Source organism: Callionymus lyra, chromosome 16 (genome assembly GCF_982586985.1).
Source record: "Callionymus lyra chromosome 16, fCalLyr1.hap1.1, whole genome shotgun sequence".
Taxonomy (NCBI): Eukaryota; Metazoa; Chordata; class Actinopteri; order Syngnathiformes; family Callionymidae; genus Callionymus; species Callionymus lyra.
In genome coordinates, this window is record NC_141833.1 from 4,003,600 (window position 1) to 4,019,631 (window position 16,032).

The 16,032-nt window shown below is 35.6% G+C and overlaps 2 protein-coding genes across 4 annotated transcripts; one reads left to right on the forward strand and one right to left on the reverse strand.

Moving 5' to 3' along the window:
* Positions 1 to 297: 297 nt before the first annotated feature.
* On the reverse strand, positions 298 to 7,151 carry tmem68 (transmembrane protein 68). Of its 3 annotated transcripts, XM_087811624.1 has the most exons (10): positions 7,113 to 7,151; positions 6,787 to 6,902; positions 5,806 to 5,903; positions 5,219 to 5,392; positions 3,866 to 3,965; positions 3,621 to 3,788; positions 3,056 to 3,249; positions 2,241 to 2,301; positions 1,344 to 1,483; positions 298 to 981 (listed from the first exon to the last, which is right to left on the reverse strand). In XM_087811624.1, the coding sequence occupies exons 3-10, from the start codon at positions 5,863 to 5,865 to the stop codon at positions 877 to 879; spliced, it is 1,002 nt and encodes a 333-aa protein (XP_087667750.1). In that variant the 5' UTR covers positions 5,866 to 5,903; positions 6,787 to 6,902; positions 7,113 to 7,151; the 3' UTR covers positions 298 to 876. The 3 variants fall into 3 exon arrangements, with proteins under 3 accessions (XP_087667750.1, XP_087667749.1, XP_087667751.1); XM_087811623.1 differs by lacking the exons at positions 6,787 to 6,902; positions 7,113 to 7,151 and adding an exon at positions 6,588 to 6,771; XM_087811625.1 differs by lacking the exons at positions 6,787 to 6,902; positions 7,113 to 7,151 and adding an exon at positions 6,007 to 6,163.
* tgs1 (trimethylguanosine synthase 1) lies at positions 7,054 to 15,880 on the forward strand. Its single transcript, XM_087811622.1, has 15 exons — positions 7,054 to 7,286; positions 7,362 to 7,423; positions 7,570 to 7,700; positions 7,815 to 7,887; positions 8,766 to 8,894; positions 9,563 to 10,045; positions 10,118 to 10,244; positions 11,051 to 11,137; positions 11,280 to 11,421; positions 13,096 to 13,363; positions 13,427 to 13,576; positions 14,544 to 14,690; positions 14,793 to 15,009; positions 15,202 to 15,280; positions 15,653 to 15,880. Exons 1-15 carry the CDS (start codon positions 7,183 to 7,185, stop codon positions 15,764 to 15,766), a joined length of 2,313 nt encoding a protein of 770 aa, XP_087667748.1. The 5' UTR covers positions 7,054 to 7,182; the 3' UTR covers positions 15,767 to 15,880.
* Positions 15,881 to 16,032: the final 152 nt, after the last annotated feature.

Consider the following 16,032-nt stretch of genomic DNA (forward strand, 5'->3'; position numbering starts at 1 on the left):
TTAATTAATGCTAACAAACGAAATTCCTACAGTACCTGTCATTCTACTTCCATGTTTCAACAACATATTTCCATCAAGGTGTAAGTAAAGAATATTTGTAATGATGAATACGTGTAATAATTATTTGTAATTTTGTAGTTACTAATAACACATTCATTGTTAAAAAATAATAGTTAATGCAGTGTGCATATACTGAAGTTGGCAAAAGGCACTTTGACTGTAACACAATTCAACAATTATTTTATTCTATACAACTTATTACACTTGGAAACAACCAAAAAAGAAACAACGCGGACGACAATTTAAATAAAATAGATTTATTACACTTATTAAATAGGACATCTATTTAAATGGCAGCAAAATAATTTAAGAATACATGAATATTAATATGTTGAACAACAAGATCAATCGAATCCTTCAAATTCAACAAGTTAGTACATCAAATCCAACAACAAATATATAAACTGTATTGTGATTAAGACACTTTTTTTTTCTTCAACAAGTCACATCATTTCAACAATACAATGTAAAATCAAACCTGATAAAAAATGTTTTAACTGTAAATATAAGCAATACAGTTTTGATTCAAGGTTTTTGGATGCAGGATGTGACCAGCCGTTTGAGCTGCATCAGAGTAAAAGCATTTATTTAAAGTCACATTTCATCTGGAATGCCATTTTATTTTGGAATCGGACAACATAGTTGTTTTATTTAACGACACAAAGACACAACCAGTCTACTCGTCTTCATTGGTACATATTTCAATAGACACGATTTAAATATCTTCAAGGTATGTACATTTTAAAAGTACGTGTGTACACAAGGACAACGTTTGTGTGCAAAGGTGTGGAACACGTGTTTGTGTGAAGCTGGTTGTTAATCCACGCTGGGGCTTCTGTGGAATCTCTCAAGCAAGGCTCTCAGAACGTTGCCTGGAATCTGCTGATGTTTGTCGATTAGAGACTGAACTGCCATTTGTACCTGCCAAACAAACAATAATTACCAGCCATGCCCGTCATATTCTGAGTAAAATACAAACATCAAATTATTTTTTACTTAATAACATAAGGTCATCCACAGCTGTGATGAGAATGACTTGAATGACGTTACTTGATATTTTTTTAACCTCCATTAAACAGTTTGAACCTGTCAATATTGTGCAAACTTAAGATCCTTTATAAAAAAAAAAAGGCTCTTATAAAAGAAGCAGTGAATGAGAAGGATTTGACATTGAACCATAGTCTCTAACATTCTCTTGTGCTAAACCCTTTCAGTTGCTAATAAATCTGTTTCTTTCTCTCTTTCTCATCTAGAACACACATTCGCTGCAGAAACAAACTCACCTTCTCTGCCAGTTCTGCCGCATTAATGTTAGGATCGTAAGGAATGGGATCTCCAAGAAAGGTGCGAAACTTTACTGGAAATCCACCATAAACGGGTGCGAACGGAAGTCGAAACCTCTCGTACATCCAGCGGTAAAACCCTGGACACAAGCCGAAGAAATATTTTAAGGAAAATAAGGAAATAGACTTTGGATCGATGCTGAACATACTCCTTTGAAAATCAATTAAATTAACTGTAAAATATTACACTTGGATATTTATAATGGTAAATGTGATACGAAATGATATCATGTCATGATCTGTGCACAGATGTTGCCAGGCAAAGGAGGGTAGAAAAGATTGTGGCGGTTACAGTATGAAACTGAGGTTAATCAATTGTGTCTGTAACTTAGGTGACACTGGAAAGCTAGACAGAAAGCAGAAGAGAGAAAACCATGTGCTTGTGAGAGAATTACATCAATTTGGCCCAATCATGATCCTTGTGAGCTGCATAATAATTATATAATTGTTATTTACAATAAAATGCTAATGTATCTTTTTCCTTATTTTGTGTTGCCACTAAACTTCCGGCCGCCAGATGGCAGCATTTATTACGTCCACGCAGCTAAATGAAAAATGAAATCTTGCGAGCTTTTAAAGCTGATATTTGAATACATTTTAGCTGTAAAACAAATGAAAGCAGTTACGACTTAGTTTTAAGTCATTGAGTCAAGGAATTCTGCAACTATAGAGTCAAGTACTCGAACAATACTCAAAAAATTACATTCACAACAACTCACATCTCTAGTGTAAAGTATTATTCGCGTAGAACTCGAAAAAGACAAAATGAAACACGAACATTATGATCGGAATAGAGCAGATGTCCTATCAATTGTCCATATTAATTGAAGTACTTACTGAGATTTCCTAGACTTCGGAATCCTTCTCTTAAATTCTGAGTGAACATAGGAATAATGGGCTGAAAGGAGAAAAATTAGACAGTTTCAGTGTGACTTATTATGCAGAACACACACTGTGGAAGTAGATCGTTGCCATCAGAATATAAAATAGATGAATTTAATATTTAAAATGTTGAAACATTGTTTTTTTTATTAATTTAAATATGTTTATATATAACTAAAATATATTTTTTATTTTTGTCAACCCTTGTGTTTTCTTTTAAGGGATACCTCAAACACATTTGTGAAAAGGAAGGCAGATGATTACAGTTTACACAAGGGTTAAAACATTTACATTAAATAAATAATTAAACTCAATAATTTGAATGAATAAATGAACAAATTTGAATACTAAAGAGAATAATTTGAGCATAAATTATTACTGCTGCAATCCTTTCACGTCAGAAACCATATGCAATTATAAACACCATCATGTAGGACTTCATGTATGAAATTTAGTTAAATAATAAAAAAAAAAAAAAAAAATTTAATTTGGAAATGTCAAAATTTGCACGTGGTTTCTCTGCCTCCCTTTGCTCCCCTTTTACAATTGGAGAAAATTTTAAATCTTCATAACATAATATGTGAAAAATACAGTTTCAATTACACTGTTATTGGAACTATTACAAATTTCATGGGGCTCTTCGGCCCCTATTGATCTGATTTAGTTGTCCTTGCAAATATCTGCATTCACACAGACACACAACATGTTTGGTTTACAAAAGAAATCAATGACAGCTAAGAAGTTCATTGAATCTATTAATACTGACTCACCGCTTTCGAGTCAATGGCAACTTGAGCAAAGCCTTTGCGTTTTCCCCAGAGTAAGGAATACCTCTCATCACTGCAAAGGGCCTCTCGTACTCCTCCCGGAGATATTCCCAACAAGTGACCGTTTTTCAAGGCCTGAACACACTCCTCCTGAGGACCGTGAATTACACTAAAAACCTCACACAAGAGCTTGAACCCTGCGGAAAACATAGGACATTGTTATGCTCAAAAACATTTGTATTTTACAAACAGCGACACTTTAAATAAATGCTTATTTTACCTCCACCTAGGAGGTTATGAGATCACCACAATCTATCGGTCTGTGTGAGCCAGAAATGAACTAGAAGCCGAGTGTAATTCTAAACAAATGAATGAAATGTTGACCATGGGAGAAGGAATAGATGATCAAATGTTATGTTGCGGTCCAGAATCTGATCTAAGAATCTTTTGAAGGAATTGTCGCTGACAAAGACACTATTAACTACACAAATGATGTCGCTCTCTCGGTGACAAAAGTCTACTTTTTGATAAACAAGTGACATTTTGCGATGATGAAAAAGACAAATACCTGGAACCTTGAAGAGAAAGTGATCTGCTACAGAGTGGCAAGTACGACCCTTCTGGATGATCAGACGGGCCAGCAAGTAATAGTAGTCGATAGGTATGGCTCCGTGATAGTAGACAATTAGTGCAGGTCCTCTATTTGGGATCTTCTCCAGTCCATAAACCTCATAACCTGAATTTATTAAAATAATTTTGAATAACAAACCCTCTTCAGACAGCTTCACAGTAGATCCCTTAGTATTAACTCACCATGCCAGATCGCTCCATGACCATCCCACAATGTGGCCAAAGTTTTTCTTGCTCCATCCCACAAATTGTTGGAATAAGCTTCACGTAGCTGATTTTTCCTCTGTTGAAAGAAGCCGTTTTTACTTATATTATACATCAATCCGGCTTAGTCGCACAAACAACAGACACATTGACAAATACATGTGTAATCATGCGTTTGTATCACACTTAAAAAAAAGACTCAAATACACTTTAACACATATCATTAATGATATATGTGGGGCTGGGTGATGAACTTAAATTGCAAAAATAACTTTTCCTACATTGATACAAATAGAAGACGGCAACAATAACCAACATTTTTAAACAAAAACTGGAGACAGTGCGAGTTATTAACCCACATGCAGGCGTACATTTGAACATTACAACTGAGAGAAGAAAAATATAAATCATATATAAAAACAACAAGTACTACAGTAGTAGTAAAAGCACAAACTCTGCAAATAGTTGTTGGATTTGTTCGAACAAAGCCAAGAGATGATTCTGAAGCTTTGATGGAATATGTTTTAATTTCTGGAGACAATTTCTTTTTCTAACATTCTTTAACATATTTAATGGTGTGTTTTGTCCGTTTACTCTTTGAATTTTAAAACCTGAAATTCTCCAAGATTTGAGATTTAATTAATCCTAATCAGACACAGTTGCATTATGTTGCATGTCATGTTTTTATGTTGCGATGATATTGATTGATATAAAAGATAAATAGTGGTAACATCATTTCCCATACTGCCCAGCCATATATACATTTATTATCTATATATTTGTTACGGGTGTGAGAAAATATCAAAACGTTTACATATTTCTTTCTCACGATACTGTATCGATATCCAACAGCATTAATATTTTTTTTATCATAGTTTTAGTTTTTTATCATAGTTCTCTTATGATTTTATTTTTGATAAATAATGTGTAAAATTAAATATCTAGTCTCTTTATTTACAATTAACATGCAAATACAGACACATTTGTACATTTTTATGTTGCAATTAAACATATGGCTGCTAGATGGCAGCAATCATTACATCCTCTGCCACTAGAGGGGCAATAAAATCCGGCAAGATCCCGGTGTTGAGGATAAAGTCGACAAATGAAAGCAGTTACGACTTCATCAAGAGTCGTGCATGTGCTTAGATTCTGCAACGCCAGAGTAAAGTACTTGACAGTACTACAAATATATCCTTGTTCCTACAGTACTGCAATATATTGTAGTATATTGTCTTTTTGGCCCCTTCTGTTCAGATTAAAGTAAACATTCTATGGATGCTATTATAAACAATAACTAAGTTTATCTATCTGTTAAAGGTAATTACCTACCTTATAGACATGAAGGAAGAGAATTGAAAGGTAAAGGAGGATGACGATAAGAAAAGGCAGGACAAACACAATGATCAGTGGGGTTAAGACCCACACCAGGTACTCCAAAACACTCAGGTAGTCCTCCAGGTGAGCAAGACCAGCCCATTCTTCCCACGCATGAAAGACACAGACCTAAAGAGAGATTGCACATCTTACATCTTTTTTTTAAATTTTATTTAGAGAATTACAGCATAAATATATTTTACTTTCTTCACTAAATCCTTAAGAGCAAAACAAATAGCCATTAGCCATTTCTGATGTTTCAGTTAATAACTTATTTATTTACAAACATTTATTGTAAGCATCATGTTTTCTGCTCATATTTGAACATTTTACCTTTTTATACATTCATCATGTAAATGTAAACGCGGAAATTCTCAGTTCTGATAACAAGGTATTTAAAATTAAATGCTCAGTGTTTAGGTAATTTTTCTCCATCGTTAAGTTTTTTGTTTTTGTTTTCATGGCTTTATAAAACAGTTTTATGATATGTCATGTCAAATTACCCAAACTCTTAAAACAAACACTAAATCAGAGGTTCATACCAGGAAAGAGACTGTGCCATCTGCCGTGGAGAAACAAGAATGATTCCCATCCGCTGACATCTCGCTCAGTTCAAACGATGAAGGCGAGCAACTGTTGACTGGGAGAGAAGCAAACACAGTATTAGGGAACACGTTCTATGAAAAGGTCAATATTAGCCCCTTCAGTTCAAAACTGTTTCTCAGCCACTGTTGTTATCTGACCTTTCAAAATAATGTTCAGCAGTTATGTTGGAGATTCATGGGCTGCACTACTGGTGTAGTTGTACACATCCATCAGATGCAGATGTTCTTTGCACCTCCATCAACTGGTTTGACTCCATCGTCAAGACGTGCAAGAACAGGCTGCTGAGAGGGTCACCTACACCAACACACTCTCCATTTAGGACTTCAGGGTGGACACAGTCAGGGAGAGACCAGGCAACACCACATCACTAATAAACCACGGATTATCTTCCTTACTTCCCTACCAGTGGCGCAACATACCTCGACATACCAAAAACAAACAGACACAGCTTCATACCCAGAGCTTCCCTGGATCTACACACATTCTTACGTAAAGTTCAACCTTAAATGTCGCCCTTAAGGTGACATCCGCCTTCAGTTTAATACCCTGGAACACCATTAGAAACAAATGGTGTTCATTTCACCTTTTTATGTAATTGTGATTTTCGGAGTGAAAATGAATCGCTTCCTCGTCCAGAATATTATTTCAACTAAAAAAATATATGTGAATTCACCTTTACATACATTTTTTTGTGAGCGGATAGAAGAGTCAAACATACCTAAATTCCTCTCTGATGAAAACTGATACGGACCAGTGAGAACGGCGTCTTGTTGGCATTTCATTATATTTTTTGGGTGACAGTTGTATGTCAGTGTTGACAGGACTTTAAATTGGGTAAATAAATTGTCATTTATGACCCTTTATCCGTAAAAGCGAGCGAAACATGCGTGTCATAAGGTTTGTACCCCGTGACTTACCTCAAATTATTATTCTCATTTCGCGTTTTGTTTCTCTCACTGGTGTTCCGTCGCAAAAGGAAAGACGTCCCTCTGGTCTAAAGTCCCGGGAAACACATACACCATCCAATGTTCCGCTTGAAGAAAAAACAACAAATATAAAGACACTTCCGGTGTGTTGGTAAAGTTTAAACCAAAATGAAAAAACATTTAACACGCTAAGTTAATGATTCTATAACAATAACATTTTATATAATTCAAATTACAACTATAATATATTACACACGCTCGTAAATACACGTGGTGTTTTCACTCGAACACAAATCGCGGTAACAAAAGCTGGTTACTGCGCCAGGAAGAGGTGGAAGATGCTCTAAAATCGCTCTTCAGGAATACATTATACTTCGGTCTGTAAAGATGATGGTCATCAACAGTAGAAGGACTGAAATGATGGAGATCCTCTTCAGCAACCGAGACACGAAGGTGAACGTGAGGTGCTGCTGCTCCAGAGCTTTCGTCCAGTAAGTAGCCATTGTTTTGACATGCGTGCGCTTTATAGTGGTGCAGACGTCTAACATGCTTCTGTCCTCCACGAGGGATCGAGAGTTGTATCGTTCTGATAACAGAGTTTACAACCCAAGACTTCGTGCAGCACGAGGTACAGTAAAGTCGCATGATGTTAGATATAATACATTGCATGAGTTTACAGTGAAATATGTACCACGAGCGACGTACAATATCATATAATATACAATCAAATCTTGATCCCTTCTGTTATCTTTTAATCTTTGTCTTTAATAACAGAGTCTGAGGACGATGACGATGAAGAAGAAGAAGAAGGAGAAGAGGAACAAGTAGAAGAAGGGTTGGATGAAGAGTGTTTACTGATGTCAAGCATGGGTTTACCAGTGGCTTTTGCAAGCTCCTCCGAGAAGGTAAAGATGACACATTAGAGGGTTTATTTCTGGGCTGTGGTCGATGGAACAAAAAAATGTTTTTGAGTAAATCAAATGTTGTCAATGCCTGATTCATTTTCAATTTGGTGACAGAGGAGAAAGCCACGAAGGAAATCTTCAAATCATTACCTGGAATTTGTTGAGGAGTCAGAGGAAGCTTTAACAGGTATACAAACATTTTTATTGTAACGCTGACTTTTAGCTTTCCGGCAATGTAACAACAGAGTCCTCGCCGATCATTAAAAAGTCTTAAAAGGCATACAATTGATTAACTGGCATTAAAATATTTTAAATCTATATTTCAAAAGTCTTAAGATATAAAATTATAAGTAGGATCTAATGTTTGTTTCTAACCTCATAATTTTTGCAAACATTTATTTATTAAATTTTGTTCATGATTTTTTATTATAATTTTTTCATTTATTATTTAGAGATCGACACACAATCACTAACTAACAAACCAGTGAAGTATTTTTTCAACGGACTAAGAACTCTTATGTTTTTCTTGAATCGATGTGGGGGGTTTATTTTATATTTTTAAATTTGGCTGATTGTCAAGTCGGTCTTTCTGAAGAATCTGGGACCCCCATAAGGGATTCAACAGCATGGAAAAAAATAAATGAATAAATAATGTCCGTCACTAAATAATGTAAAGTTCTTTAACAGAAGGCATGTACGAGATGCAACAGTGGCCTTTGATCAGGATCAAAGGAAAATGCCCACAGACCACTTACTTTATACTACTGCATATCCCTCTTCGTCTGGCAATGTAGAGTTTTCAAATTTAGCTTTGGGTCACAACAATTTAACATTTGGTCACTTTGTTCATAAATACGAGTTTCCGTCCACCTTTCACAATCATCACACTTGGTCCGACATCTTTTTATATACAAACTAGAAAGTTAACTTTGTAAATAACTGACATATTAATGACACGAAAAAAACACAAATCCAACTAATTTCTTCTGTTGTCTCAAAAGTATATATATAATGGTGTTTTCTAACTAGATAACATTTGTATTGAAGGGATGTTTTGTATTTTAGATTGCAGTGTAATTTCTGAAGGCACTGGTGAGACGGATGCTCCTTCACTGTGTGAAGAACAACAGACTGACATACAAGATGAAATCTCTGAAAAACAAGATGGGGCTTCTGGCTGGGAGACATACTGGGGTAAGAAGTTTATTTCAATCCACTTTACAGCATACATAAATACAACAACGACTCTTCCTTTTCATTGCCATGCTAAGGTAATGGGAAAAAAAAGATGAAAGTCCAATTATTTAAAATATTATTTGTTAATTTAATCTATAACATTTTCTGATGGAACACATAAACCCAATAGTTTATGGTGAGACTGGGTGAGCAACAGGATATTGGGGAACTGCCAGTGCAGTAAATGTTATTGATTTTAATAATGGGCAACTAGCAATTGAATTTAAATGGAATATTTAAAAAATATATTTCATCCTAAATTAAAACTCGTAACACCTAAAATAAACTCTTTTCATAAATAGGTTTTCTGTTCACACGATGGATTGATTGGGGCACAACTAAAACATGTTCGGGGGCCGAGGGTCAAGGGCACAGTTCCACACAACTTTTAGGAAAATGTAAAAATTAAAAAAATATATTTGATCTATCGGTTTATATCAAAACACAATGTTACACATGTTTAAAGCGAAATCTTTGTTAGGTGGTAAAACATTTTTATTTCCTATTTAACATCTAATTTTGTTTGTTTGTTTCAGGCTTAAATATAGGAAAACAAGTTTAATCTGTTCCATGTTATAATAGAAATATATTTCTAAGCTCTTCTCTCATCTCTTCGTTGACTGAAGCTGAACATGGTGAAGGCCTGTTGTGGAGCAGCTGGCTGGAGAAACATCCTGACTCCGTAGAAGATGCTTGGAATAGTGACGATGCCAAGACAGGCTGGGAACAGCATGTGACCGACACTTATTATTATTACTGGCATCAGTATTGTTACTGGGCATCTTTGGGGTGGACAGCGGACAAGGATCAAACTAAAGACTCACCTGTAGCTGGTCAAGGACTTGATGAAGAGCAAACGGGTGAAGAGTCAGTAAAAACCATAAGAACTGAGGATTCAGATACAGCTGGTTCTCTCCAGGAAAATTGTTTATCTGATCTTTTTGGAAATAATTGTTCACTGAACGGAAAACAAAAAGATGTGGCTTTGAGTTGTTCGGAAATAAACGACCAAGAAAGTGTTCCTGATGCCCAACATCAACCATCAGACAGCGGACATGGGAGGAAAAGTGCGGATTCAGCAAACCAACAAAATGACGGTCAACCAGCAGGTAAATACTGTGTGCAAAAGAATTGCTTAGCTGTTCTTAATGCTTTTTGGTTTATTAAAACACATATTTTAGATCCACAGCATCCTCCATCAAGCAACAATGCTTCAACGAACCAATCAGGAACTTTTTTTGGGTGTGGAGAAGATGACGAGGATGACAATAACCCTCCTGATAGCAGAAGGACAGGAAATAAGCGCAGGTAGAGAGAAAACATTTTGTAAAGTTTTTAAGTTGTATTTAAGGCCTGATCAGTAAGATTTCAAATGGTGTTTTTCAATCCGCAACAGGAATGTCTTGTTGTCTCCAGTGCCAATTGTATTTGTTTGTAAAACATGATAACAGCTTTTTTAAGTTGGTTTGTGGTTTATCTTCCTGTTGATCTCAAGAAGTTTCTGACCCTCTAATGCTAACGTGGAGCAGTTTGGTGATGTGGATGCTTGCAGGCTCTCTGTGAGGGTCTTCCAGACAAAGTTTTTTTTAAAGAGTATTGTTAAAATAATAGTTTCGTTGACCTTCTAAAACATTTTCAAAATAAAAATCTAATCTTTAAAGAAAAGGCAAGTATACTACATACTGTCAAACTGTCCAAATTGTGGCTACTAGTGCCTGTAAAGTCTTTTTGACTAATGACAATGACATTTGCCAATTACATGTTATTTATTTTGTTTTTTTTAGGATTTCCACTGCTACCAAAACTAAGTTAACTTGTGTGCAGTGATTTTAGTCTCATAGTCATAAAAAACAAATAAGACAAGCAAACTGGTCAATGGTAATTGTGTCAATTTAAGTAAATATTTCAGCGTTTCTACTAAAGTTATTTTGTTAATTCTATAATGGTTCAACATCCCTGTGGTTAATGGCACAGTGGAGGTGTAAATATGTTAGCCAGGGGGAAATGAACAGCACAAGTGACTGACTTTAAAGTAAAGGAATAGAAAAAGCTTTTTGGCTTTGAGTGACTATTGAGTTGATTTAGCAACGACCTAATAACAATCTTTTCTGCAGCCATGAGCTGGATGTGGAAGAAAGCCCGAATCTGATTTCTGAAGAAACATTGAGTGGACTTGGACTCCGATGTAACCCTAAACCTTTGTAAGTCTTCTAATTAATTATTATAAGTAATTAAAATCTTGTTATCATTTAAATATGCTATTAATATCAGTAACAAACTGATCTGGCCTTGTTTATAATTGTGTGTTTGTTCATCATATTTGTTCATTCTTGTATTTTCCAGGTTTGTTGTTAAATCTACCAATCAAGGCAGCTCACAGCAAAAGTATCAAAAGAAGAAGAAAGCAGTCTGCAAAATCTTGAGGCAGCCCAGGTTCTCGGAGACATCTAAAGACAACTCGCAACGTAAAGACACTCTCTCTAAGGTATAACTTTTTTTTATTTCATGCAAGCTTAAAAAGCTTCCCTTAAAAATTGTGAATAAGTTATACACAAAGTGCAACTAATGGGTTGATTTAGGTGTGTCTTAAGTAGATGTTGAACCTCTATTACATCATCATTATGTGTCTGTTTGAAAAAACTCTCTTTTCATTTAAATCTTTAGATTACAAAATGTGTTTAAGCCCCGCCCACTGAAATCTCATTTACCATAACCACACCAACTCTGCTGTGATTGGTCAAGCATGAAGGTTTATACCTGCTCTTCATCAATCTGGGATGTTTGACATTAGTTCATCGTATCAGCCCTAAGTTAAAAACATAACGTAAAACACAACTTAACTGAAGAAGTGAGGCAAGATACAACACACCTGGAGAGAAACTTCAGGATCTACATCAAAACAAACGGAGCCTCGGCAGAAGAAGTCAAGATAATCCAGATGAGGAATGGGGAGGAGTTGGAGAAATGCCAATACTACACTGACAAACAATTCAACACCAGCTTGGACATGGATGGGAAACCGTACAGGAGTCTATACACCAACTTCGGACACATCAAGGATTACCTAAACCACTTCAAAAGACCCTTCAATATCACTTCAGTGTCGGAAAAAATGGATTAAAAAAGACAAAGGCACAGATTTTTTTCCTGGATAGATATAATCTTGTATGTGTAAACGGGAGAATCAAAGGCATAGGAGGAGTGGCCCTGTTCAATGACAATAACATCAATTATGAGACTGTAAAAACATGTCTAAGCTGTTAATCACTTCTTAGAATGTGTGACAATTGAAATCTTTTTACAAAAGGTATAAATATAGTTGTACGCTGTGTTTACAGAGCACCAGACTCAAAAATAGAAGATTTCAATGAATGTGTGGGAGAAATATTCTCAGAAGTAAGTCATGAGAGAGTTTTTATCTTTTTGGTGATGTAAACATTGACAACAATCTTTGCTATATATAAAACATAACTGGGAAAACACTGTGAGACAGACACTGAATAAAAACGCATACTTTAGGGTCAAACAATGAACTACTGAAGCAAAACTGGAACAATATTTATAATGAAACAGCAACTGCAAACATTTATAACACTGTGTGAAAGGACACACAAATCAGAATAAGGAGGGGAAACCATGGCTTACAAAAACATTGATAAATGCCTGTAGAAAAAAAACACTCTGTACAGACGGTTCATTAAAACTAGGACAGTCCAGTCAGAAGTGAGATACAAAAGCTACAGAAACAAGCTAAATAACGTCCTAAATAAATGCAACCCTGTAACCCTCTGTAAAAAATGGATTCAATTAATTTGTTAACATCGTGCCCGAGCAAGACAAGGTCATTCCGAGCTCACCCCTACACTGGGACCACTTTGATAAGGACGGAGACAGAAATTCAAGCGCAATGCTTCTCACACCAGTGGAGGAAACAGAGATTTTCCTGTCAAGACCTGGTCAACAAATGCGTTGCAAAAACTACCAATGACGTAAATGATCTGGATATGAAACTGATTAAAAAGGTCTTATCTGATATCATGGCTCCGCTCACTTAGATTTTTAATCTCTCATTTCAAACTGGGACATTTCCCACCAAAATGAAAGTTGTCAAAGTTGTTCCTCTGTTAAAAAAGGTGATACATTTTTTTTTTTTTTACAGGTCAAAGACTTTCTTAAAACATCAAGTGCCGAAACAAAGAGCCTTGACAATGATGGGGTCACCACTCTAAATCTTGACAACTCAACAAGTGCTGAGGAGGTGAGCAGCAGAAGTGTGCAGGAAGAAGAAAGTGGGAAGAACAAGGAAGTCACTCTGGATATTTCAACCGGGGCGTGTGAGGAGACGGAACCAAACGAAAGGAATCGTCCACTAGAATCTTTGGATATCCCAGACTTTCTCCTCCCTGACACATGCAAAGATGCACCAGGTACGAGAGCCGTGAAGTCGCCTTCAATCTTCCCAGAGTTTTATTTTTTGTTTTGTTTTCAAGATGGAAAGAAACCAAAAAAGAAACGGAAACTCAAGAAAAAGTTTTCACAGATTCCAGAGGAGATGGAGGCCGACCCTGACCTGGCCAAGTATTGGGCTCAGCGCTACAGGCTCTTTTCTCGCTTTGATGAAGGCATTAAGCTCGACCGAGGTTTGAGATCTGCTTTTGATTGACATTGAGTAATGTTATTATTATTATTTCTTTCGGTTTCTAAATGATCTTATTAGGGAGCATTTATTAATGTCAAAGTAATCCTTATTGGTTATTTCTTCTTTCTTGGCGCTTGTTTTGTTAACTATGTTGCTTTAGTTAGTTAGTTTTGTTAATGGCGAGGAAAGTAAAAAAAAAAAAAAAAGTGAACAGAATCATCATTATGTGTGTCTGAAAAAACTGAAATATAATAAATAATAAATAAAATAATTCAAAAATAACATAGAAATCTCATAATCTTGATGTAAATCAACATACGTTCAATAATATGTTTCAATATTATTTATAAATATTTAATATATAAATGTTTTTATATTTGCTTACCTGTTTGGTCAATTGGTCAATGTTTTGGTTTAAGGAAGTGGCATTTACCTGACACTGTCAGAGCTAGCATTAGCTATTTTTGCTAACTGACATAAAACTTGCATAAAAGCAATAGATAATCAAATCTTTAAGACATGTAACTTGACACTCCTGAATGTCCTGAGTAAAAAATAAATTGATAATTAATAGATTGTTCAGTATGTTTAGAGACAAGCAGCAGTGCTTACAAGTTAGCATGTTAGCATGCTGATGCTACATGACACTTACTTATTGGTTCATTTAAACCGTTTGTTTCTAGAAATGGTTCGTGCTAGTTTTGTTTACTACGTTGCTTTTTGAGCTTATGGTTGAATAAGGAGAAGGACACACTATCGGAACACAATCTTGATTTTATGTGGCTGAAAAGAAATTTCATAAGCTTGAGGTCAATCAATATAAAATGTGTATATATATTTTTTTTCTTAGCAGTAGTAGAAGTGTAAACAGAGTCATTGCTGAAGTTGCTGTTTAAAATCGATCAATGCAGTCCTTTTTAAGCTTTGTTTTTAAATGTTTTTATTTACCCAAAATGTAATTTTTCCAGAGGGCTGGTTCTCTGTGACCCCGGAGAGGATTGCTGAGCACATTGCCTTAAGAGTAAACGACACCTTCAGTGAAACAGAGCTAGTTGTTGACGCCTTCTGTGGCGTCGGCGGAAACGCAATCCAATTTGCACTCACAGGAAAGAAAGGTACGTTTGTTGGGATGCATTTGTGAACTAATATTACACAAACGCAAAAAATCAAACAGATTATATTTCCAGCTCTTTATAATGATCTCTTTAATCTTTCAGTTCTGGCGATCGATATCGACCCGGTGCGTCTGGAACTTGCTCGCCACAACGCCACCATATATGGCGTTGCTGATCGAATTGAGTTCATACAAGGGGATTTCATGCAGCTCGCCCCTCGTCTCCACGGTGACGTCGTCTTCCTGTCGCCGCCATGGGGGGGGCCGAACTATCTGACCGCAGAGGTGTTTGACATCGGCACCATGATGGATCCCAATGGATATCCTTTGAGGCTAAAAAATTGTTGTCACACTGGCTTATTGGTTAGCCTAACGGAGATCTTACATGGGAAAAAGCAAGCAATAAGCTTCATAGAATGTGATGTGTCCTAATGTTTTTGCTCTCGTTTAGGCTTTAAAGATGGGTAAAAAATTACCTTTTATCGTACAATATGTTCCATAACTTTGTGCACGTTCCAGATTTTTCAGCTGGCCCAAAAGATATCTGAAAACATTGTTTTCTTTCTGCCACGGAATGCTGACATGGACCAGGTTTGAATAAGTTTGTTTTAATGAAGTTGAAAAATGCAACTTATCTGTCTTGGGGAGACTTTAATTAATAATGTAAGAAACTTGATACATACAAACACTTTTTTCTTTTACTTCTTAAACATTGTTTTCTCTTGGATAAATGTAGTTGTGGAAATACAATTCTACAGTATTGTACATTCTATTTGGCTGGCAATTCAAACACCAATAATACCAAATCAACATACCTTTAGTGTTTACTAATGTTTTAATTGGGTCTCCATTTACTCTTTATATATTTTGTATACATGTGTTGAACAGAATTCACTGGTACATGGTTCTAGTCTAGTGATGTTTTTTGTCAAAATGCTCAAATTGTATCTTCTTTTTCCAAAGATCATCTCCCTGGCTAGTCCTGGAGGGAAGGTGGAAGTAGAGCAGAACTTCCTCAACAATAAACTGAAGACCATCACGGCATACTTTGGAACTTTGATCAAGTCAGAAGTGTAAATATTACAGAAACGGACATTTGTCAAATTATGTTTTACAGCTTGACATGCAGGCTGTGTTTTAATTTTTTATCGAAATACAAGTGTATATCATTTTATTTTTATTAAAGCAAATTTAAACGAGATGTTTTATGATGTTTTGGTCACAGGCCTCCTTGCATACATTTTAAATGGATATAATTTGGTAAAATTCCTTGGTAAATTATGGCATGTTTTGAAATGTAATTTTAACCTCTTGGAAAACAAACCTTATACAATAAATATAGT